We start from the raw sequence: 24547 nt of genomic DNA, 5'->3' as shown, positions 1-24547 counted from the left end.
TGAGAATTAGGTCAATTGTTGATGAATATTTTAATATTTAATTGAACAATTATTACAATTCATATTTTTTTATAATTATTATTATTTAATGTAATATACATTTAATAATAGACAATATTACATTTCAAACAATAACATCATTATTTATAAATATTGAGGGGAATAATTCAGCCTGGATTTAGTTTGCTATTATGACATCACATAATTTAAAGAATGTGTGTACCTTTCAGATGTATGCTATCGTCTCTTTTGATTGGCTGATAGACCTCATGCATTGATTTTAATAGGCATGTTTGATTTCATGCGGCACTGTGCAGACCGATCAGCATCTGATTTTAAGCGGTGCATGTAGGTCATAAAATTTACTTATTTTGCAAAGTACCTAGAGTATTGCCAAACTCACCAATGACTGTTTTGTAACAGTAAAACGGTCTAAGGAATATGATTGTAATCATGATTCCCTGAGAAGTGGAATGAGACACTGCGTCTTGGTTTAATGCTATGGGGACGGCATCAGCGTGACTGTAGTGTTTGCACACGTGCTTCAGGTACCAGTTTCAGTGGCCGATGACAGTCTATGATGTTATTACCAGAGCGCCCATGAGTATAGAGGGCGCCTACAATGTACATCATCAACTTCTTTGTCTGAATGAGATGTGCTTGCAGGCCTGAGGCATGGCTACGAAACGCAGTGTCTCGTTCCCCTTCTCAGAGACCCATGGTTACAGTCATAACCTGAGACATTCCCTTTCGAAGTGGAACTTAAAGGAGAACTCCGGCGCAAAATGAACCTTTGGTCTAATTACACATTGTTACCTAGTCAACCGTTATCTGAGATTTGTTTTCATGATTATCGAATGTAAATAGTTTTATCTCTAAAAACAGTTTAGCCTATAAAGCTAGTATAACGGTAGTATATTGGGCATAGATCAATGACAAATAAAAATCGCTTGTTAATACCACTAACAAGGCTCAAAATAGCCCCACACTACCACGGTAGTATAATGAGGCTCCCTACCTTCAAACCGAAGCATTGAGAACTTTGTCAGTGTCCAGACAGTTTAATAAGAAGATATTTTAAACATACAGTCAACTTCGTGTATACAGGCAGAAGCCATCTTTGAAATACAGCCTTTACCAGTCGATCTACGAACGCCGATCCAAGCCTGCTGTTCGCGCTCACCTTATCATTCTCACCAGCGCACTTGGATCGGCGTTCGTAGATCGACTGGTAAAGGCTGTATTTCAAAGATGGCTTCTGCCTGTATACACGAAGTTGACTGTATGTTTAAAATATCTTCTTATTAAACTGTCTGTACACTTACAAAGTTCTCAATGCTTCGGTTTGAAGGTAGGGACCCTCATTATGCTACCATGTTAGTGTGGGTCTATTTTCAGCCTTGTTAGTGGTATTAACAAGCGATTTTTTTTTGTCATTGATCTATGCCCAATATACTAGCGTTATACTAGCTTTATAGGCTAAACTGTTTTTAGAGATAAAACTATTTACATTCGATAATCATGAAAACAAATCTCAGATAACGGTTGACTAGGTAACAATGTGTAATTAGACCAAAGGTTCATTTTGCGCCGGAGTTCTCCTTTAATACTGCATTTTGGGTTGACACTATAGAGAACAAATACCCTCTACGCCATGCTGAGGGAATGCCTGCCTCATTAACTGTGCCTATGCACAATCATAATGGGCATGGCATAAGTTGACTCTACGGACTTACTTAGCCGGAGACAGATGCGTCAATCATTCAGGGGTCATCCTAAGACCCATAAAGGCTGTCTAGTAGTAGCAGTATTCCCTTTATCCAAGCTTCTATGCTCTATGACAAGGAAGGTCCTGGCCTTTACAACCTTCCTCCCTTCCTTGTGGGGCCAGACATTAGCCACATGAGGCCCAAGAGCAGAGCTCTAAGGTTAAGCTATGTCAACATCTCTTGTTTGATACAGCTCATAGGGAATAATTGCCCCATCACTACCTCCAGGGGAGCATATACAGGAACTGCAAGAATAATTACTCATTATCCTCATTCTAAAACTCAAACCCCCAGGGAACCGCTGGGGAGCTTCAGCTCTATTACCCCAGAACAATTCGGGGGAAAGTGCTTTCATCCTGCCTGGACTTGTCCAGGATCCAAAGACTCCCAGCACTCAAAAAGATGCCCAATAACAAGAAGGGATGCTATAAGGCAAATTACCGCAGCATGTTAGGTTCTACATGGATTGGTTAAGGCTCCAACAGGGAGTGGAGGACCCCAAGGAGGGATGCCCCCCACCCCCCTTACTTAAAAGGGAACCAATTTGCTTCTTATTAATTACTTCCCTCAGATCTAGTCTTTTCATCCTAGCGTCCCGCCTCCTCTGTGCTTTACTCCTCGGAGGTGCGCGAGTGGCCACGCTCTCCCTCTGGCCCTGGGTCTTGGGCAGTGATTTTGATTTTCCCAGGATGTACTTTCTGAAAGCTACTGACTGTGCCTTTGCCTCTCTAATCTTACCAACCACTGTCTCTACAGATGTGCCGAAAAATTCAGAGGGCGAGTCCAGCGGATCAAGGAGAAAGTTTTTCGCTTTCTCCTTGATATCCGCCAAGTTCAGCCACAAATATCTCTCCTTTGCCACCATCGCCGTCATTGATCGACCAAATGGCAGCATTTGTTTGTTTAGTGATCCGTGGTGCGGCGCAACTCAGTGACTGCTTCAGTCCCTGACCCTGATCCAAAAAACTTTCCAGATCCGCCTGGTATGCCTGCAACACAGCCATCGTGTGTAAGGCACCACTGGCCTGATCTGCTGCCACATATGCCCTAACATTTAAGTGAGAGGTGGTCTGTAACAGCTTGGACAGCAGGGTTGAAGCCTTCAGAGAGGATAAGGATTCACCCAGAGAGAGGAAGCCCACAAGAATCTCTTCAAAAGGACGCATCCTCGCATATCCTTGCTCGTGCAATCCTTACAAATTCAAATAATTTAAATGCTGGAAAGGATAGATACGAGGTGAATATGGCTTCTTTCACGACTTATTCACCTCTGTGTGAAGTTCATAGGAGCGGTACGGTTATTACTTGACACGAATCGCTCGTCGAGTCTGCCACAAGCGACTCCCTGTCTGTCACTCCCTAAAACCAGATCTAATCTAGTCGTGGTGCGGGCCATCACATCTAGAAGTTCCTCGTATGCTGAATTTTCGCCCTCCTCAACCACATTCGCCTAGCATGCTATCTGCTAGACCAGAGACAAGAGACAGCACATCCTGATCCAACAGATCGCTCGAGCCAGTGACTGAGTAGCGCGAGAGACCCATACCTTTTTCGATCTCCTCAGTCAGCTCGACCTGCGATCCCCATGACTTCAGTCTGCATTGTGCCTCGACTACACCGGGACCCGAGCTATGGGCTGCAGATGCTTTTCCCAGATCCCTTTGGAATAAGGTCAAGCGTGAATGGAGTTTGCATATTTCTCTCAATGGGCACATTCAGCTCCCTTGAGAACTAAACATGCGTACTCCACACCCAAACACAACGCACAGATCGCGTGTTTCCTCGGGTGTTAAAAACCTGGGGCATGGAGGGACACACTTCCTGAAATTATGTTTTATTAACAAAGTTCGGGAGGAGCACGTTCAGATTATTAACATGGGTGGAGAGCACTCAACAATCAATGATAAGAGGTGTTATATAGACTCAGCAGTCTCACCTCAATCCATTGACAGTTTTTCAGCACCCCTCCACCGCCCCTTCTCCACACTTCTAGTCCTAAATACTTACATATGAGGGAGTACTCTGGGTCCGGGCCGAGTACTGAAATTGTCATGTTTGCACACATGGTTCAGACATGGTCACTCTGATGACGTCCCCATAGCATCAATCCAAGACGCAGTGTTGAGTTCCACCTCGAAAGGGAATCTCTCTTCATGTAATCTTAATGTTATATTTGGTTGTATTCACCGTCAAAATAAAGCTGACAAAAAATATGGACTCTACTTAATTAGTTTTTAGCTTAAATATCTATCAGTGAGGCACAGTCAAAGTTGAACACCCCTAGTGTGCATCAAGACAGCTTGTCATCTGGGTAACAATGCAGAACATTAACTAACAATAAGCAATACATTTGTTACAGTATGTATTAGTTATTGCAATATTAGTAAGGTGATCTTTTTTACAGTGTACATTATTAAAATCAAAAGTTGATAGAGCTAACATGAACTGCTCATTGTTAGTTAATGTTAGCCTACTTAATGCATTAACTAAAGGGACCTTATTGTAGTTTTACCTATTGTTACTTACCTAGTGTTACCTGTTCTTTCTAGTTTTTTTGCACTTTAATCTGTTTGAAACATTTGTTTGCTTTATAAAATTGTGTGTATTGTTTTATTGTATATTTAAATGTTCTGAGATTTTATTGTAAGGAAAAAGTTATTAAGATCGGCTAGAGGACAACACTTTATTGTAAACTAATTCAATACGTGATACTATATAGGTTACCACGATAAAAGCTCCAGCAATTACCTTCAGTAAAACCTTGTGTACTTTTTGTATTCTACTTATATTGTCCCTTTATACCCCCTTTTTAAGCTAAAACACATATGAAAAATGTGCATTGCACTGCTAAAGTTTTTAATGCGCTCCTAAATTTTTCAACTTAAGAGCACTTGTGCTCCTTAGAGAAAAAAGTAAGCGTCAAGCCCTGAAAAATAATATTAACACATGCTTCTTTTTTTAATAAAAAAAAAGATCGATAGATAGACCACCATCTCCACAACTTTTAATTTTAATAATGTACTATTAGTAAATATTGAATCTGAATGTTTTTATGTTACTTGTGATTAGCATTATTGGGTTTCAGTGTAAATAATTTCTTCTGCAAATAAAAAAGCACCTTCTGTGGGTCAGGAAACTGCCGCTGACGTGTCCAGAGCCGTCACAGCCCGGGGTTGGACACGACATGCCGTCTGTCTTCCCAGCCTTCCATGTGAACTGGGAGCCGCTGATGTAGCCGTCCTTCTGCCGTTTGGCCGCTAGAGGGCAGCCTGACGCGCTGCGGTGGGACGCATATTTACCCGTTATGTGACCCTGGCCATCACAACCTGGCACCGGACACCTGCAAACACAAACAAGCCACTGTTACACGGGATCTCTGTCAGACAAACTAAATCAATGTCATTTTACATTTCCGTTACTTAAAATAAAATAAACTTTAACTGAAATAAAATTAAATGTAAAAAAATCTTAAACTCTTTTTATTTTTAGCTAGTTGCCAAGACAGCATTTCTCATTTTAAGTACTAAAATAACTAAAACTGAAATAAAATGAAAGCAATATAGACAAAAAACAAAAACAACAAATTTACTAAAACTTTAACTTTAAAATATTAATAAAAACTATGATACTACGAATATAAACACTTATTATCGCAGGGATTCAGGATAAGACAAAACACATGGTTTGGCAAATGGATTCATGATGTACTCGCTTATTATAAACATTTTGTAAATTTTGAACACACAAAAAAGTTACGGACTGCAGCTTTAATGTTAAACATTGGTTACTTTTGAACAACTTGCTGGTAATTAATATATTTCTAATACTTACCTGATCGGCTCCTGGTCCTCCTTGTCCTCTTTACTGTGCGTTATCTTTATTCCAGTCTTCCGGGCCCGTGGACATCCTGACAAACTGGGGGAAAACAAGCTGTTGTTGCTTCAGCTCTTGTGAAAAATACACTTTAGCATACATTTAAAACGAGTGCTTATTATAGAAAGAAATGTACTTTTGAAGAATACACTGAATGTAATGTTTTCAGACACTTAATTGCATGCTATTTACAATTACATAATATACAGTAGTTTAAATTGATATAAAATGCAATAAGCTGAACTTTAGAGTGCTCTATGACCCACTTAAATAGGACTTTATCATTTCATAATTGTTTCTATAAGATGTTAATTTGCTTTAACATCTTTAAAGCATGACAAAAGATGATTAAAACAATGATTTAAAATGTATTTGAAGCAATTTTTAAAAGTGTACTCAAGTGTGTTAAGAAACATATGAAAGTGTACTCTAATTACACTATATTTCATTAATATTATCGGCAAATGCAGGTTTGTTTTTTTATTATTGTTTTACTTACAATACAAGTGCATTTCTTTTTCAGAAGGGAGTGTGTGTGCATTACCTTCTGTGTGAAGCGTAGTTGCCAGTAATATGTCCCGAGCCGTCACAGCCCGGGGTCGAGCACCTGGGACAGAAATACACCCTGTTACTGCCCAGCATGCACAAGAAGAGCCCTGACCTTACATGATCATCATCAACTCCCACTACAGCTTTCCACAAACCTTCCAAATAAAAGGAAAAGTCATGTACTGCTTATTGAAATGAAGGGAAGAAGCTTTGCAGCATTAGAAAAATAATCTGATACAAAACAATGAGCTCACAACTTAAACAGTGTATTATGCACTGCTGTAAGCTTTTTTCTAACTATCCTGACTGGTTTTAACACACATTCCGTTCAAGTCATTGTGTGTCATCAAATCAAAATCACTCCTCAGGAGCTTCTGTAATTTCTAAGAAAACTTTCATATATAATATGTTCAAAGCTTCATTCATTGCCATACCTCAGAACAGCACATGTGCTAAAATATTAAGAGAAACCAAAAACTGGGTGTCATTCTCAGAAAACCATGTGTCCCAGACACTTAATAGCCAATTAAAATGTGCTAATATTATTATTTATGATATTCATAGTGTCACGCTGGTCATATAGCATAACGAAGAAGATCACACTTGACTTCAAAATACTCAGAACACAGGAGAAAATACAAACTAGACTTCAACATATACGTTAAAGAGAGATGACAACTATGAACTTAAACACAGGGATATAAATACAAGGACCAAACAAAAGAAACTAGATGAACACAGGTGAACAGAATCTAATCAATGATTAACCATAGCAACAAACTAAAGTGTTAATGGGTAACCAAGGGAACTAATTATGAACACAGGCAAATGGGAACAGAGAAGACAGAGTGAAAACAAAAACAGAACAGATCAGGATATACACGTTACACTTAGATTGTTTTTCAATTAAAAGAAATGTCAACAAAATGGCGCGTTAAAAACAAAAACATTGCTTTTCATTGGAATATCCTTTATAATTTGTTGTTGCATATCCTCATTCATTATAACATTTTAATGGATTTCGCAGAACAAAAATTCCACCTAATATTTGGATGTTTTATTTTCAGATATCATTCTTTAACTGTAATATACGTGTTTCGTGTTCAACCCTGTTATACTGTGACATCTTTATGACTTCATCATTTATGAAGTCTTTTTGACCACATGCTTCAAACAGAGATAAGTTTGTCTTACAGTCTTGATCTGTATTTACACTTATGTTTACACTTATAACAGCCATATCAACCCTTGTGAAAAATAAGTGTGCACAATTTGAACTTCAAATCTTAAAAGTAAACACTACTTGCAGATAATTTAATATTTTTGAAAGCACACTTTCATGGCTGTTTCATATCACACTTAAATACACTTTTAAAGAACATTTTAAATAATTGTTTTAATAATCTATTGTCATGCTTCAGTGAAGTGATGTGTTGACTAATATGAGCACATGTAAAGTACTTGATTATAATTTTAACTGTACTGTTTAAAGTTAATATACACTCACCGGCCACTTTATTAGGTACCCCATGCTAGTAACGGGTTGGACCCCCTTTTGCCTTCAGAACTGCCTCAATTCTTCGTGGCATAGATTCAACAAGGTGCTGGAAGCATTCCTCAGGGAGTTTGGTCCATATTGACATGATGGCATCACACAGTTGCCGCAGATTTGTCGGCTGCACATCCATGATGCGAATCTCCCGTTCCACCACATCCCAAAGATGCTCTATTGGGTTGAGATCTGGTGACTGTGGAGGCCATTTTAGTACAGTGAACTCATTGTCATGTTCAAGAAACCAATTTGAAATGATTAGAGCTTTGTGACATGGTGGAAGTAGCCATCAGAGGATGGGTACATGGTGGCCATAAAGGGATGGATATGCTCAGAAACAATGCTCAGGTAGGCCGTGGCATTTAAACGATGCCCAATTGGCACTAAGGGGCCTAAAGTGTGCCAGGAAAACATCCCCCACACCATTACACCACCACCACCAGCCTGCACAGTGGTAACAAGGCATGATGGTTCCATGTTCTCATTCTGTTTACGCCAAATTCTGACTCTAACATCTGAATGTCTCAACAGAAATCGAGACTCATCAGACCAGGCAACATTTTTCCAGTCTTCAACTGTTCAATTTTGGTGAGCTCTTGCAAATTGTAGCCTCTTTTTCCTATTTGTAGTGGAGATGAGTGGTACCCGGTGGAGTCTTCTGCTGTTGTAGCCCATCCGCCTCAAGGTTGTGCGTGTTGTGGCTTCACAAATGCTTTGCTGCATACCTCGGTTGTAACGAGTGGTTATTTCAGTCACTGTTGCCCTTCTATCAGCTCGAACCAGTCTGGCCATTCTCCTCTGACCTCTGGCATCAACAAGGCATTTCCGCCCACAGAACTGCCGCTCACTGGATGTTTTTTCTTTTTCGGACCATTCTCTGTAAACCCTAGAGATGGTTGTGCGTGAAAATCCCAGTAGATTAGCAGTTTCTGAAATACTCAGACCAGCCCTTCTGGCACCAACAATCATGCCACGTTCAAAGTCACTCAAATCAACTTTCTTCCCCATACTGATGCTCGGTTTGAACTGCAGGAGATTGTCTTGACCATGTCTACATGCCTAAATGCACTGAGTTGCCGCCATGTGATTGGCTGCTTAGAAATTAAGTGTTAACGAGCAGTTGGACAGGTGTACCTAATAAAGTGGCCGGTGAGTGTATTTTAAATGTACTAAATTGTACAACTTCATCTTTACAAATGTGTAATTATAAGTATTTAAATACATGACAAAAAATTATATTGAAGTATATTTTTCTATTTTAATATCAATTTAAACTATAAGACATTTTCATCTCATTTTATGCATTTAAGTGTCTGAAAAGTGTCAGTTCACACCAAGCATATTCGTTTAAAGTATATTATTTGTATACTCTTAAAAGTATGCTAAAGTGTACTGGTTTTTCACAAGAGAATGTCAGGGGTCATTAATAATTCGTAGTAAGCTGTAGTCACATATTTATCATCAAATGATATTTTAAAAATAAGGTGACGATAAACTCATTTTTGTGGATTTTGAGGTACATTGCATTATAGTTGCATCCAGGGCTTGACATTAACACCCGCCAACCCGCCAAATGCGGGTGCATTTCACCCGTGGCGGGTAACACAGTCACTCTCACTAGCCACTTTGGCGTGTTGAAGATTTGTAGTCTTGTCAAAGGACATCTGACATAACAAACGAATTGCAATTTGACACTATGCCACTACCACTCCCATGAGTACCACCTGCACATAGTTTAGTGTTTGCTCATTGGTCCATTCGTGAATCCTCTTGAACGACAACACTGCAAACAAGAAGACACGCGGAGATTAAACTCGCGGACTGTGCGACGAACTGGGCTGTTTTAGTCTGCCCTTAATTATCAACTTAATGTGATGATATAGCGATCTTTTTTTAATAGCAGGATAATCCAGACCACCGGCGTGTCTCACGCTCTCCTGCAGTGCCGCTGCGCGAGGGTGCGCGCGCCAAACGAACGATCATCACACGCGACTGGTCGCATACACACACACATCAACACAGCGTTCAGTCAGTTCGTGAGTGTGCATGGCCGGTATTAAAGCAAAAATCATCTTCATGATTAAGGGCCACGGTGTAGGCCTAACTACTAGCAGGGCTGCCCTTATGTCACGTCATATCACAACTATCTTTCCAGAGTTAATTCTATGTTTTAATAAAATTAATCATGCCATGAAAGAAAGCAGGAGATGCGCTTGTGGGAATAATCTGGAAAATAAAGACCTGTAGGCCTATACTTGTTTCAGGTGGACATATCTCCAGTTACTCAGAGCTTCATGATGATAATTATTAAGTCAGAGCTCTGAGGAAAAGCTGATGCAAAACAAACAATCCAAAGTCCTATATAGTCCTATATAGCCTATATAAAGTTGTAATCCTGGTGCCTTAATTGTGGATTTTTTCTTTAAAATTATTATTTATTCTTTGCTCGTTGTTTCTAATGCAGATAATTGTTCTACTCTGTATTGCAGTATTTACTGCTGTAAAACAAAAAACAAACAAACAATGCAGCACTTTTATTATATACAATAAGAAGCTATTTTATGTGTGTATCTTAGACAACATGTTATCAAAAAAGGAGCTTAACAACCTTATCAGAGCTAATGATAATATTAGTTCATTTTAGCACGTTTTCAGCCCCATTGTCAATTTTAATCATATAAAACGTACAACAACAAAACTGTGGCTAGTAAAAATGCTGCGTGGCTAGTCATTTTGGAAAACCACTAGCCACATTGGCTAGTGAGCAAAAAAGTTAATGTCAAGCGCTGGTTGCATCCCAATATCTATGGTGGCCACTGATGCTTTGGGTCTGAAGTGTGAAAACATTATCTAAAAATCTAAAAAAACAATATAGAATAGAATATAACCGATGAGATGTCATTTTCAGGCACAAATGGCACTGATTCCTGAGTATGAGCCATGTCTGTGCTGTACAGTTTGATACTTACTTGAGTTCTTGTGAGTTGGTGGCCATCATACTCCGAATGCTTTTATCTGCTAAAGGACAACCTGAAAGACTAAAAGGTTGCATATTCAGATGTTAGTCAAATAAACTGGTGGTAAGACATGCTACTAATACTAAAAAAACAAACAAACACACACATACACAAATGCAATAAAGCCATGGTGCAAGTGAAGGGACACTCTGTATTTAGTAACCCTCTGAATAGCAAAGCATTATAATGGTTTTTATTCTCTTGAAATTAGCACTTGTCCCAGGATCTCTGGTGAGATATTGAAAGGGTTAACATGGAGAGGCAGTCTGATAACTTTCCGACAGCATAGTTGAAGTAAGCTGAAAACAATAAATTCATTGGACTGAATCCACCATTAAAAAATGGAGTCACACCTTCTATGTGAGGCGTAATTACCGGTTACGTGACCACTCCCATAACACCCTGGTGTTGGACATCTGTCTCCAGAAAAAAATAGACAGAATGAAAGGCCAAAATCCAAAACATAACAAAGGAAACAAAATATTATACTACCAAAAGTAAAAAAAAAAAAAAAAAAAATCTGGTAAAAATGGCTACACTTCAATCTAGTCCCCAGGTGAGCATTACAACACCTTTGTGTGCATTACAGCCAGGGGTAGAAACGTTAAAAGACCTGAAATGTTTTCATTAAGGCTGCCAATTGAATTTATATATATATACGATTAATTATACGATGTGTTGATTAATGAATCCAATGAATCGCAACAGACAAAAACATGAAGATACTACTTCGAGTGTGAATTGCTCCCATTGCTCCAATAGTGGGAAAATTCTCTGTGGTATTTTCAACCAAAATCTTTCATTTTCAACCACAGGGACAGCACCACATTATACTAATTATGGCTCAGATCAAATATGATACTAATTAAAATTAAACCCATACCTTAAATTTCTCAACATTTTTGCATAAATGACTGCTAATTCAATTTGGAAAATGTTAAACTCACATTAGACTATTTGACAACAGGTTATTTGTTCCACTTAAGACAGCTAATCATATCTTCATTGATGCTTTCTGAGGATTGTTTACACTTGCTTACATCAAAACCGACCATTGTCTAAATTCCTTTATTACTTTCTCCTGCTGTGTGCCCCAGCATCAGACTTTTCATCTGCAACATCTGCTCATATTTTCATTAACACTTTTTGAGAATGACTTACTTTCGATTTATTAAAATCTCTTAACAATACCGACAGTGTCACGTCATGGCAGGATCTAACTGCAGAAGTCTTTATTTATTTACAACTCAAAAATACCCAAATACTCAGGATTCAATAATATAAAAAAAACGGAACAGAACAACAATCATACATTGATGAAAACTGACAGAAAACAGGTTAAATATATACCAACGAAAACCAATTAAAGAAATGAGAAACAGCCAACCAAGGAAACCGAAAACGAAGCAATTATACTATGAAAAACCAATAAGAGTCCAACAAAAACTCAGACATAATGTGACATTACCCACAGTCCAACAGAGGAGCGTGGGAGGGGGCTTAGGTGGAGGATGCGGAGGTGGCAGAAGGGACAACCGAGGAAGAAGAAGAAGCCAAGTAGGGGATGATGGTGGTAAGAGCCAGGGAGTGATCCCCAAAAGAAACACCTGGATGCAGGACCAGGGCAGAAACGAAGGAGGAGCCAGGGTGGAGCCATGAGCCTGACCGACTGAGGTGAAGCCGGGTGTGGTGGAGACCCATGAGTAGCCAAAGAGTAGAAGACCCAGGGCGGCACGATGGACTGGAGGGCTGAGGTGGAACAACAAGCTTGTGGGACTGAGGTGGAGAAGGAGGGAGAGAGGTAAACGGTGGAGCTGGAGGGAAGGAAGAGACCGTTGGAGCCAAAGGGGTGGAGGGACGAGGCGTAGGTGGAGGACTCGTTGTCTGTGGCACAACCAGGGTGATAACTGAAAAAGGCAGAGCCAGAGTGATGAGGGAGCCCGGCGTAGCCTAATGGATGATGGACCACTGTGGACCAGAGGGAGTGTGGAGCCAGCGTGAATATGATGGGTCGACAGGCTGAGGTGGAGTCCAGGGCTCGGAGGGCTGAGGTGGAGCCAGGTTATCTATACACCAGGGTGGAGCTGGAGACCTGAAAGATCAAGGCAGATCTGAGATGCTTGGTGAAGCCAGCATAGAAGGACCTGAAGGGCCAAAGGGAGCCAATGGAGATGGGGCCGAAGAACCAGATGGCATAGGCAGAGGAGGAAAAAGTGGGAGGCTGGCTGAGAGCAACACAGATTTGGTGCTGAGCGACAAATCAGACTTGGTGCTGTGCGGGAGCATCGGCGACGAAGGAGACTTAATGCTGGAAGAAGAAGGAGATTTGGAAATGGTCGAAGAACTATTGGCTCTCGCTCCTGGTCAAACTCCAAAACTTGAACGTACCCTCAGGGGTTAAGCTCCATTAGGGATGTATGTGGCGGCTCAGGCAGCTGATCAGACTTTGCTCTCTGTGGCTCTGGGTCTGCGGTGGGCTCTGGCTTTTGATTCCTGTTGAGTTGGGGCTCAGTTTTTGCTGCCAACTCGGGCTCTGAGTCAGCGTTGGGCTCTGGCTTGTGCTCTGTTGGGGGCATAGCTGCTTTAGCAGATGGTACTTTGTGGACTGTGCGCTGGCGATGGATGATTCTCCTCACTCTCATAGATAGTAAAGGGAGATCCACAATTTATAAGCACAGAGTCGATGTACTCCGGAAATGTTCCCAGAGGACTGTCTCCAGACCTGCCCGTAAAAACGCACACAGGTTTATGTTGGTTTGCTGGACGAGGTAGAACATATTTAAAATTGTTCCTCGGGAGACCGATCACCTTGTGAGAGGAGGAGGATTTGGGCTGCAGCTACTGTAGATCCATATTTGGGTTAATTTCTTCTGTCAAGCCGTGGTTAAGCGCAAAGATGAAAAAGAGCAGGATCTAACTGTAGCACTCTTTATTTATTTACAAATTTTTAAAATACAAAAATATTTAGGATTCAATTATATCAAAACATGCCAACAGAACAACCATCTTACATTGACGAGAACAGAACAAAAACGTACAAAAAAGAGGCTCAATATATACCAACGAAAACCAATGACAGAAACGAGAAACAGGTGAGGTGCATTAATAAAACAATGAATAAAAATCCCAACAAAGGAAACAGAACAGGAAACAATATGAAAAACCAACTGAGTCCAACTAAAACTCAGACATCACGTGACAGACAGTCATTTAAATCTCTTAATAGAACAAAAATTGACAATATTTAATTCACTTAATAGAACAAAGCTGACCAATGTATAATTATCTTAATAGAACAAAGTTCACCAATATTTAAATCTCTTAATAGCAACATTTAAATCTCTTAATGGAATGAAACCGACCAATACTGATATATGTGCTAGCCAACTCTATAAATACAATATAGCTAGATCTAAATCCGGAGGAACACTTGTATCATCATTATATATCATGCAGAGAAACATTTTTAAATTTGTTTCTCTTTAGGTAATTGAATAAATGTGTTAAATTGACAGCTCTAATTCGTATACCTGTTGGGTCCAGTAACAGTCTATGCATAAGTGCCTAGTTGAACTTGAACTCTGATTGGTGGTTAACACAAAGTGTTGGCCAAATATCTATGATGCTGTTTTTATTGTTCATTGTTTCCAGTTTAGCTTCACTGTCTGCAAGAGTGCTTAAGTCCTAAAATCACATCACATCCTAGGGAGAAGCTGAGCCATGAAGAGGTCAAATTAAATGATGTTTAAAATCCATAAAGCGTTATATAAGTAAGCATACTCGGCCTCCTGACACTATGCTTATGTCAGATCATGTGGCATGCAGTACTGCTGAGCTCTAAAGCAGAGAGTGAGAGAAGATAAAGAAGAGAAGTAGAACAGGAAGAGACAGTAGAACAGTGTAAAGGCTTGTGAAACATGGTGCGGTGGGTGATCACATCATTCTTGCTTACGTTATCAGGTCCTTTTTGCTTTCTTTGCAAGGCGGAAATTTTGGTTTGGGACTGGGAATGCCAACATCAGTAGTGTATGCACTGTCCTCTAAAATGTCCTGGAAGGGATCCAGATCATCAGACTGTAACGACAAAGCCAGAAAGAGAAACAGAGACTTGTTAGTATTACTTGTTTCGGCACCATATCTTTTATTTATAAACTGCATCAAATTTCTCCATTCTGTAATAATTTTTGATAGTCAGTTCAAATAATAATGTTTCAGACCCTGAGAACCTTTGACCTGTTCCTGTTCTGGTTTGCCTGTGATCTTTGTGCCCTAATTAGTTACTGATTTAATTTGCACCTGTTCGTACTTATTGTGATTACTGTCCCTGTGCATTTAAACCCTGAGTTCTGTCTGTTCATTGTCTGGTATGTTTATGGTTATGTGATTATTTTCTCCTTGTGATATTCTCCTGTGGATTGCTGTATTTGGATTACTGAATAAAAGAATGTTCGCTCATGCACTCATTACAGCCATAATGTGACAGAATACCGAACCTAAGACAGGATTTTTTTGCGTCGGTTTTCTGTCCTCCTCCTTTTCTTTCCCATTCAATTGGACCTACCAGCCGTCCAACTACTCTGCCTGGAACAGAATGACCGCTCGCTGGAGGACCATACAAGGAACTTTTTAGATCTTGCATGCCTAACTCACTATCAGGACCGCTCAGTCCAAGGCACGCCTTCCAGTGAACGGTCCCAGAGAGGATTTTGCCGCATTTTTGGAGTGGGTGCTGGTAAACAATGTACTGGCGTTCATTATCTGCCCAGCGGAGGACATCACCAGCCCCACTCCAGCCCCAGAGCCCAGCCAGCCACCACACACTCCACGGAGCGAACGCCAGAGCCCACCGCAGACAGTGAGCCTGAGCCTGCCACGATGCACGAGCTAGTAAAGAGGACTGAGCATACCATCGCCCAGGGGCCCGAGCCCCACAGAGAGCCTGACCAGGTGTGTGAGTCAATCCACCAATCCACCTTGGGCCTTCCAGTCTCCAGCTCCGCCTCAGCACAATGATCCTCTGGGTCCACCTCCAGCCGGCAAGCCCATCAATCCACCTCGGCTCAGCGACCAGTTGGCTCCAACTTGGCTCCCCCTTCCTCAGCCCCAACTGGGACCACTGTCTTTGCGGCTCCACCGGGCTCTCTTGTCCCCCTGGCTCCACCTTGGTCAGACGTCGCTCTGCCAACGCCATGGCCTTCAGCTGTGCTTCGTTCCTCCACCCGTTCAGCTCCGCCGCGCTCCGCCTTCCCTCCGGCTCCACATTGGTCTTCAGTCACATCGGCTTCTCCTCAGTCCTCTGGCACCCTGGCTCCACCTCGGACACTCATCACTGCGGCTCCACCACCGTCTCCAGAGCCATCTGTGTCGAGTGAGCTCATCGGCTCTTCAGCTCTACCTGGGTCTCGACCTCCATCGGCTTCGTCTCCGTCAGTTGTCCCCCTGGTGTCTTCAGCCAAGTATCCAACATGGCTCCTTCCTCCCTTGACTCAGTCGTGGGTCATTGTCCTGGCTTCACTCTGGGTTCCCACCTGGCTACTTCTGCTCCTGGCTCCTCCCACCATAATCGCTACCTTGGTCTCTCCCTCTATCATCTCCTCCGGTGTCCTGCCCTTTGCCAGACCCTCGTCCTCCCCCAAAGCCCTCTCCCTCCCTCCCTCCCTCCCTCCTTGTTTGGACTTGTTATGGCGCAGGGACGTACCTTCCGGGAGGGGGGACTAATGTAATGTGTATGTTCTGTTTTAGTTTTGTTTTTGTTTCCTATTCTGGTATGCCTGTGTTCTTTATGCCATGGTTAGTTACTGATTTAACTCAACTGCTTGTACTTATTTAGATTACTCTCCCTGTGTATTTAAACCCTGAGTTCTGTCTGTTTATTGTCCAATATAGTTTATGGTTATGTGGTTGTTATTTTCTCCCCGTCACATTCTCCTGTTGATTGCTGTGTTTGGAGTATTGAGTTAAAAAGACTGTTCTTTGTTATCTCAGATTGTCGTGTGCTCATTACAGCCACAATATGGCAAACAGTTTACTGATATTTTCTTTTCAGGATTATTTAATGAATAGAAAGTGCAAAAGAAGAGAATTTATTAGAAATAAATTACTTTTGATTAATTTAATGCATCCTTGCTGAATAAAAGTATGAATTATTTTTCTATATTTATATATTCTTAACGGCCCCAAACTTTTGCTATATTTCAGGATAGTTTGTTAGAGACTATGTGAAATGCAAGGCATTATGCTGTGATAAACATTTACAATATAGTATATTACACAGTATGATTGCTTGTTTAATTCAGCAAGCACCAGTTTTCAGTAATGATTTTCTATGAGAAAGTCATTTTGCATACTAAATATCGAATGTCTTGTTAAATAAGTGAGTCGAGGAGCACCTGTAACATTTCTCATCCAGTTCATTCAACACCCTGGAAATAGAAGGTGCTTTTCATTATGGGTTTCAGTATTCCACACAGTTCGCTCTGTTATAAGGTACACATTTCGATGTTGGTCATCCTGGTATTCCATCCATAAAGAAAATATGTTGACTGCAGAAATGGTACGGTAATAAAACAGTATGGTATGCTATTTAGATGTGTTTGATAGCAGCTAATTCTTCCACTCTTCTTCATTGCCTGTTAAACATCAATGCATAATCATTTACACCAGCAAAGAGGCACACCAGTAACCTTCAACAGGCCAAAAGATCTGCCATTGGCTGAAAGAGAACGTTTAAAAGAAGAAACCTTTCAAGAAATAATATTTTTTCCCCACAAATAAAGTATTGCATTATTTTAACTCCACCACAGTGAGTGTGGAATTCATGAAATTTGAATAGAATATTTGAATATGCATAATTGACATAGTTTTTGTTTTTGGTTCAAGAATAAAAAATATATAAGTATTATAACAAATATATTATAATTTTTCAAATGCATTTCTTGACAGAACCACCCATCCAACCATCTGTCAATCAGCTTGCCTTCATTGTCACATTCACACATGAAGTCCTTCACTTTAAAAATACACAATTGCTCCCCACACTCAATTTGTATGCAAATGGGAATGTATCCGTTGGATGTTGAGGAGCACATCAATCAGTTTTTCCACAATTAACACGCCAGAGGATGTGAGAATTAATCTGCCAGTCGTGCAGCATCACTGAGACTTCTAGATTTCAGCCAAATGCCTTTAGAACAGCAGGATTTACACAGAGACTTTGCTGTCATGAAGATAAGAAAGGGAAATTATAGAACTAGGTGGAGACGGAAATCAGAGTGCTGCCATACACTAGATGGCGGTGTGGTGACGTGACAGTCTGTGTGTGTGTGTGTGTGTGTGTGTGTGTGTGTGTGTGTGTGTGTGTGTGTGTGTGTGTGTGTGTGTGTGTGTGTGTGTGTGTGTGTGTGTGTGTGTGTGTGTGTGTGTGTGTGTGTGTGTAAATCTCCGCAGCTGCTCTGTGTGATACCTTTCACGTTTCAGGTTATTAAACAAGCTCTTCAGCATCACCTGAAATATGGTGCTTAAAACATTTTAAGACATATATTTCTTAAACAGACCAGCAGTGCAAAGAAAGTAATACAATATGTATATTGTTCAGCATTCACTTTGTGTATATCTAACATCAGGGTGAATGTGATCATCTCCATATTTGGTTATTACAACACAATCCCAATGAAATGTAAAATTTAGCACCATATATATATATATATATATATATATATATAAAAAGAATGTAGCACCTTATTCAAAACCAATTTGTGTCTAGTAATATGTGTGTGTGTGTGTGTGTGTGTGTGTGTGATTATTTTTTCTTTTGAATGGTGAATGGAAAAAAACAAAAACAAAAAATATACTACATAGAAAGCACCATGGCAACCCCCTACTAGTCTTGCACTGCATAATGGTGATGAGTTGAACGTGAGCCATCACCAGTCAGAAAATGTAACAATCTAGTGTAATATGAATGTAATATACATTCATATACAGATTCTACTCAGATTTACCATTAAAAACACCATCTTCTTTTAGTGAAGACAGAGTGATAACGGTGTCTGAATGGAGGTGTTTTTGAAGGCATCTGCATCATGAGCATAACACCATCCAGCAGACATTATACCTCTCAACGAAACCAACTCTCTCTCTCTCTCTCTCTCTCTCTCTCTCTCTCTCTCTCTCTGGTCTCAGTGAGAGCTGGATTATACACAAGATCTTAAGCTAGTTCCTGCTGATGCATGGTGTGTGTGTGTGTGTGTGAGAGAGTGTGTGTGTGTGTGTGTGTATGTGTGTGTGAGAGAGAGAGAGAGAGAGAGAGAGAGAGAGAGAGAGAGAGAGAGAGAGAGAGAGAGAGAGAGAGAGTGTGTGTGTGTGTGTGTGTGTGTGTGTGTGTGTGTGTGTGTGTGAGTGTGTGTGTGTTGGTTACAGAAAAATACAGAACAAGACCTTATCCTGAAGAACAACCAGGAAAATATTTCAGCCGTCTGTACATACAGCTAAAAAAAAGCAGCTGTGGCTCCCAGAAATTTACCGTAAAAAATACAGTCGCAACATTTTAAGTTTTAGGGATGATCTTGAAAAATCTGCACAGTTTGATTTTAATGAGACGGAAAAAGCAAAGGAGAGATAAAGAAGATGAGGATGCACATCATGCATATAGTTTGTATGTACACGACCCATCGAAACGGATCTCAGTAAATTCAGTTATGCAGAGCGAAGACATCAGATGTAATTAGTGAGGGATGAGGAGGAGCTCTCTCTGCCTACAGTCACCCTGACCTCTGTTACTACGGGAACCCCCAGAGGAAGTGACAGCGAAGCAAAGAGGTCACGTCCCAACGCTCCACTTCCTGCTGCCGCCCCAACTAAAGCTGCTCCAATTAGACAGCGCGAGACACGGATGGAAAGTGGAGAAACAGAAACAACACCACTGTATAAGATTTTTTTTCCTCTTGGTTTCCAGTTCAAATATCTAAACATTCCTAAATCAACAAAAACAAAACAATACCGAAGAAATATTTCTGGACTCTCTGTCTGAAATGATCTGTTTTTATTCTGCTGTCAGATCCAATACAGTCGGCTGCTTCATCTTTCAACAAAAGTCTCTTTGTGAACTCTCCATTACACTGTGCCTCGTTTACAAAACTATCTGCAGTCAAATGCTCTGAACAAACATATAATCTTTCCGACACGATCTGGGACGCCATTAATAAAACATCCACTTGTTCCTTGAGTGTGTGTCCTTCTGAAGTCTCTACAGAGAAGCAAACAAGCTGTTTGAACAGAACACATGAAAGCGAATGTTGCGTTACGCTGCATTTACTCTTCTATTTGTCCTGATGTCAGACTCAAGCGCTTTGAGTACGTCAGAAACTGAACGGGCGACTGTGTACTGTATAATCCAGCGTCAGTGATTATAATGGGTTCCATTTTCTATTGACCTGACGCAACACAACGCACGTATCTGCACACTAAGCAACCGAACGCCAGTGGGCGTGGCCTATGGTCGATGACGTAAAACGATTCGTTGATGTCTTGCTCTAGAGGCAGTCTTTTTCAAGCATTATTTTACAACAAAACTGCAGAGTGTTTTCCATACAGTACTATAGCGAGTGCCACAGCATCATATGCCATAAGCAATACTTTTTTTAACAGCAATTACCACATGTGATGAACATACACGTTTAACATTCATAACAAAAGTGCACATATTAACAAATAAATAATGAAATAACGGTGTTATTGTGGACAAAAAACATTTTTTTTTCTTGTTTTAAAGTCAAGATGAAATGGAATTTGCAATAGTCTTCTCTATTGTGACGTATATCCATGTGAAATGGCTTCTGGAGCGAGAACAAATGTGGGCGGGGCTTGATTTTGTCTGTGGGGAATTGATCGGATGGTTGTGGTTTGCTATTGGCTGATCTCATGTGAGTGACAGGTTATAGCCCCGCCCTCATCATCAGAAAAGAGAAGAGATGCTGCAAGAGGGAGGGGAAGATATTCTGATTCAAGATTACCAGGCACATGAATTAAAAAAAAGATGTGCATTTAAATCATTTATAGTAAATGCTGCAATATTTCATAAAAACAAGAATTGGCTGTTTTGATGGACTCTACTCTTTCCCAAAGAAAATGGACATGCCATCAATATGTATATATATATATATATATAAATGCAATGCAAAGCTAAAACGTCGATTCTCCTGTTCAGCCTGTCATATTAATCATTTTGCCTAATGTTGACCCAATGCAGTTCAAGGTAATATTTGATTTGAAGTGTAATGTTGTTCTGGTGCTATTTTTAAGTCACCATTTGATGCTCAATGTAAAATCAGAGTCCTGAAGCTAAAAGCAGCAGAGAAGTCATGCTTAACAAGCGCTCCGGCTCCTCTGCGAGACTAGGGACTGCATGAATACTGCACTACTGAAATAAATGTGTTGAGCTGAGGTGCAGATGGAGAGGAAGCATCACACACTAAACCCATGACAGTGAGAGAAGAGCACTGCTGCAGGCAGATCAGAATGACAGCAGATCAAATGAGAGAGAGAGAGAGAGAGAGAGAGAGAGAGAGAGAGAGAGAGAGAGAGAGAGAGAGAGAGAGAGAGAGAGAGAGAGAGAGAGAGAGAGAGAGAGAGAGAGAGAGAGAGAGAGAGAGAAAGAGAGAGAGAGAGAGAGAGAGAGAGAGAGAGAAAAGGTGCCTCCATGTTTCACACACACACCACATAATATCAACTCTACTTTCCTCCTAATTCATGCTCTGCATCAGTGCTGGATGAGTGTGTGTTAATCTGAGGATATAATTCCTATATCCCACACAAATAACATTCATGGTGTGTTCAGCACCACTTTTTCTCGAATCCATCTTCCGTCCGAGCGTTAGCAGGAGGTCATCTGATGTTTGGTAAAACTCCCTTTGTCTGCTTGTACAATTGTTAGTTTTCACATTGTAAATGCAATGCAAATGTTTGTTCATTTACATTTATTAATATTTAATTATTATTAATTTTTAGCATTTAGTATTTTATTTGTTATAAACACTTTAAGTGGGCTATTAAATAAAGTGTTATTTATATGGTGAATTGTGTTTTTTTAAAACATTTTGATGTCATATTGTGACCGTTGCAGTGTGTGAGGAAAGAATTTGTCCGCTCTACTCCTGAGTGCAAGCTAGTCCACCTTCGGTGTTGTGTAAGGTAGGCAGTTTTTTTTGTGCTGTCGCTCTTTTATTGTATATGACAGTGTAAAAAGCTCATTAATGTATGTCCCGTAGACTGGTCCGTTGCATTACAGTTGCAAGCAGTTTCAATGATGTCAAAAATGTGATGTGCAGTCAAACGGGTGTGTATGCTGTTTAAACGAGTGTTCTCACCGATACGCTGGTTCTGCTTTGTGCTCTGTTTAGTTCCTGTCTCTATGAAGCTCCTCCTTCTGAAAAGAACAATGTGCTCTGATTGGTCGGCTGAACCAGTGTGTTGTGATTGGTCGAGCACTTCAGGTTCAGCTTTTCCTGGTCCTGATCTCTGGAAGGAGGAGGGCAGAAGGCTTGCAAAACGATAGGCCACAGTACATTGGTCGGCACCTTAAGGACATAGCCCGGTTTAGGGTAAAGAAATGTCTTTACCATCCCCGGTGCGGACTCAAGGCAAGTGGGGACCAATAAGGCCAGAAGATCTCCTACTCTTTTAAGAGAAGAGATAAATAGAAGGAAGACTGTTTTTAACCTCAAACTTTTATGAAACCTATCAAGGGGCACGTAGCGAGCCTTCTAAAATAACAGCCAGGTCCTAAGCAGGAACCCTGGTTCGAATTGCAGGCCTCAGCATCAAAGTACCACAAAGGAAACAAGTTATTAGAGGGTTCCTCCCCAAACATGCTTTATCCACAAGGGCATGGTAAGCCGCTATGGCAGCCACATAAACCTTCATGGTAGAAGGGGGTAGCCCTGCCGAAAAGCGATCTTGTAGAAACTCAAGCACTGAACCAACAGGGCAGTTAACTGGATCCCATTGTCGCATACTGCACCAAGAAGTGAAAACTTTCCACTTCAAGGTGTAAAGTTTCCTTATGGACGGAGCTCTAGAGTGAAGTTTGGTCTCTACAACCTCGGTTGAGAGACCAGCGTCTATGAGTTGGGCCCACTCAGAGGCCAAACCCTGTATGGTGCTACTAGCAGTAGACTTATTCCCTCCCCCGCGGACTTTCTCTAGAACTCCTAGGAGCAACCTTGGCCACGTCTGTACCATAGTGTCCAGCCCCAGGGGGCTGGGTGTGTAAGGGAGACCCAAAGTGGACAGTGCGTCGTATCCTGAGACGCAAACAGATCAACTTCCGCTTGGCTTCCCACATAAACTTCCCATATATGCTCCACCACCTCGGGGTTAAGTCTCTATTACCCTGGCCTGTCTGGATGTTTGATCCTATGTTTTGGTACCCCGGGATGTATACTGCTCTCAGGGAGAGCATCTTCCCAAGGGACCACGGGAGGATATGGTGCACCAGTTTGAATAGTGGACGTGAACGCAGACCCCCCTCGTGATTTATATAAGAGACCACGACGTGCTGTCTGAACGGACCAGCAGATGATGGTCTCTTAGGTCTGGGAGGAAGTGCTTCAATGACATGAAGACCGTCATCATCTCCAGGCAGTTTATGTGCCACGAAAGACTCCTCCACAGACCCTGAGCTGAATGGCCTTCCATTACCGCTCCCCAGTCTGTGAGAGAGGCGTCTGTTGTGAGAGTGACTCAATGACAATGAACTCCTAACACAGGACCCTTGGACAAGAACCAAGTTTTCCTCCATATAACCAAAGCATGGACACACTGCCGCGTGATCTTGATCATACGAAGTGGGTTCCCCCTCGGGGAAAACCCTTTGGTCCTGAGCCACCACTGTAAGGTCCTCATGTACAGCAGGCCAAAATGAATCACGTTGGACACGGCTGCCATCAGGACCAACAGTCTCTGAAAATGTTTCACAGTGAGTGACTGGCCTAGCTTTATCTTCTGAAAGGCTGTGAGGATAACAGTCACACGAGCGGGTGATAGGATGGTCCGCATCGTCACTGAGGCATTTGAGCAAGAACGACATCTCGATGCCTGACCACCATCTGCTCCTACTCTGCTAGAATAAGCCAATCATCTGTAGTTCAGAATGCGTATTCCCTGCAGCCTGAGCGGGGTTACAGAGCTAGACCGAAAGGGAGTACCCGATATGTGTATGCTTTGCCCCCGATAGCAAACCTCAGGAACTTCCTGTGTTGTGGAAGGATGGAGACATGGAAGTATGCGTCTTTTAGATCTATCGTGACAAACCAGTCCTCGGATATGATTTGAGTCACGATCTGCTTTAATGTCAACATTTTGAACTTGAGCTTCTTGACTGAACAATTCAACTGACGAAGATCTAATATAGGACGCAACGTTCTTTGGAACAATAAAGTAACGGGTGTAAATCACTGATTCTATGTCGGGTGGAGGAACCTGTTCTATAGCTTCCTTTGCTAATAGAGATTTTACTTCTTGTTCCATTACCAGAGCCTGCTAGGGATGCACTAACGTGAGTAGCATCCCGTTGTATCGCGGTGGACGAGAACCAAACTGGATTCTGTAACCTTACTTTACAATCTGCAGGACCCATCGAGATACGTTCGGCAGAAGCCTTCATTCTGCAAAATGAACTAAGCCTCTCAAGGCTGGCCTCTAGTGAAGTTAGAGCAACCACTTCAGCAACCTTTAACATTTAACATAACATTTACATTTTTATGCATTTGGCAGATGCTTTTATCCAAAGC

The 24547-nt window shown here is 41.2% G+C and overlaps 1 protein-coding gene across 3 annotated transcripts in view; it reads right to left on the bottom strand.

Annotated features, from left to right (window-relative positions):
• myt1lb (myelin transcription factor 1-like, b) overlaps positions 1–24547 on the bottom strand; it is a 168800-nt gene that overhangs the window by 8548 nt on the left and 135705 nt on the right. For all 3 annotated transcript variants that reach the window (XM_056255837.1, XM_056255836.1, XM_056255839.1), the window contains 5 exons: positions 14713–14834; positions 10713–10781; positions 6187–6249; positions 5601–5684; positions 4888–5109 (listed from right to left, as the gene is read on the bottom strand). In XM_056255837.1, coding sequence (XP_056111812.1) covers positions 4888–5109; positions 5601–5684; positions 6187–6249; positions 10713–10781; positions 14713–14834 — 560 coding nt within the window. The remainder of the gene's footprint in view (positions 1–4887; positions 5110–5600; positions 5685–6186; positions 6250–10712; positions 10782–14712; positions 14835–24547) is intronic.

This window comes from Rhinichthys klamathensis, unplaced genomic scaffold, assembly GCF_029890125.1.
Source record: "Rhinichthys klamathensis goyatoka isolate OS25496 unplaced genomic scaffold, OSU_Roscu_1.1 h1tg000123l_1, whole genome shotgun sequence".
Taxonomy (NCBI): Eukaryota; Metazoa; Chordata; class Actinopteri; order Cypriniformes; family Leuciscidae; genus Rhinichthys; species Rhinichthys klamathensis.
The sequence above is the reverse complement of the archived record's forward strand: the minus strand, read 5'-3'. Positions and strand labels throughout refer to the sequence as shown.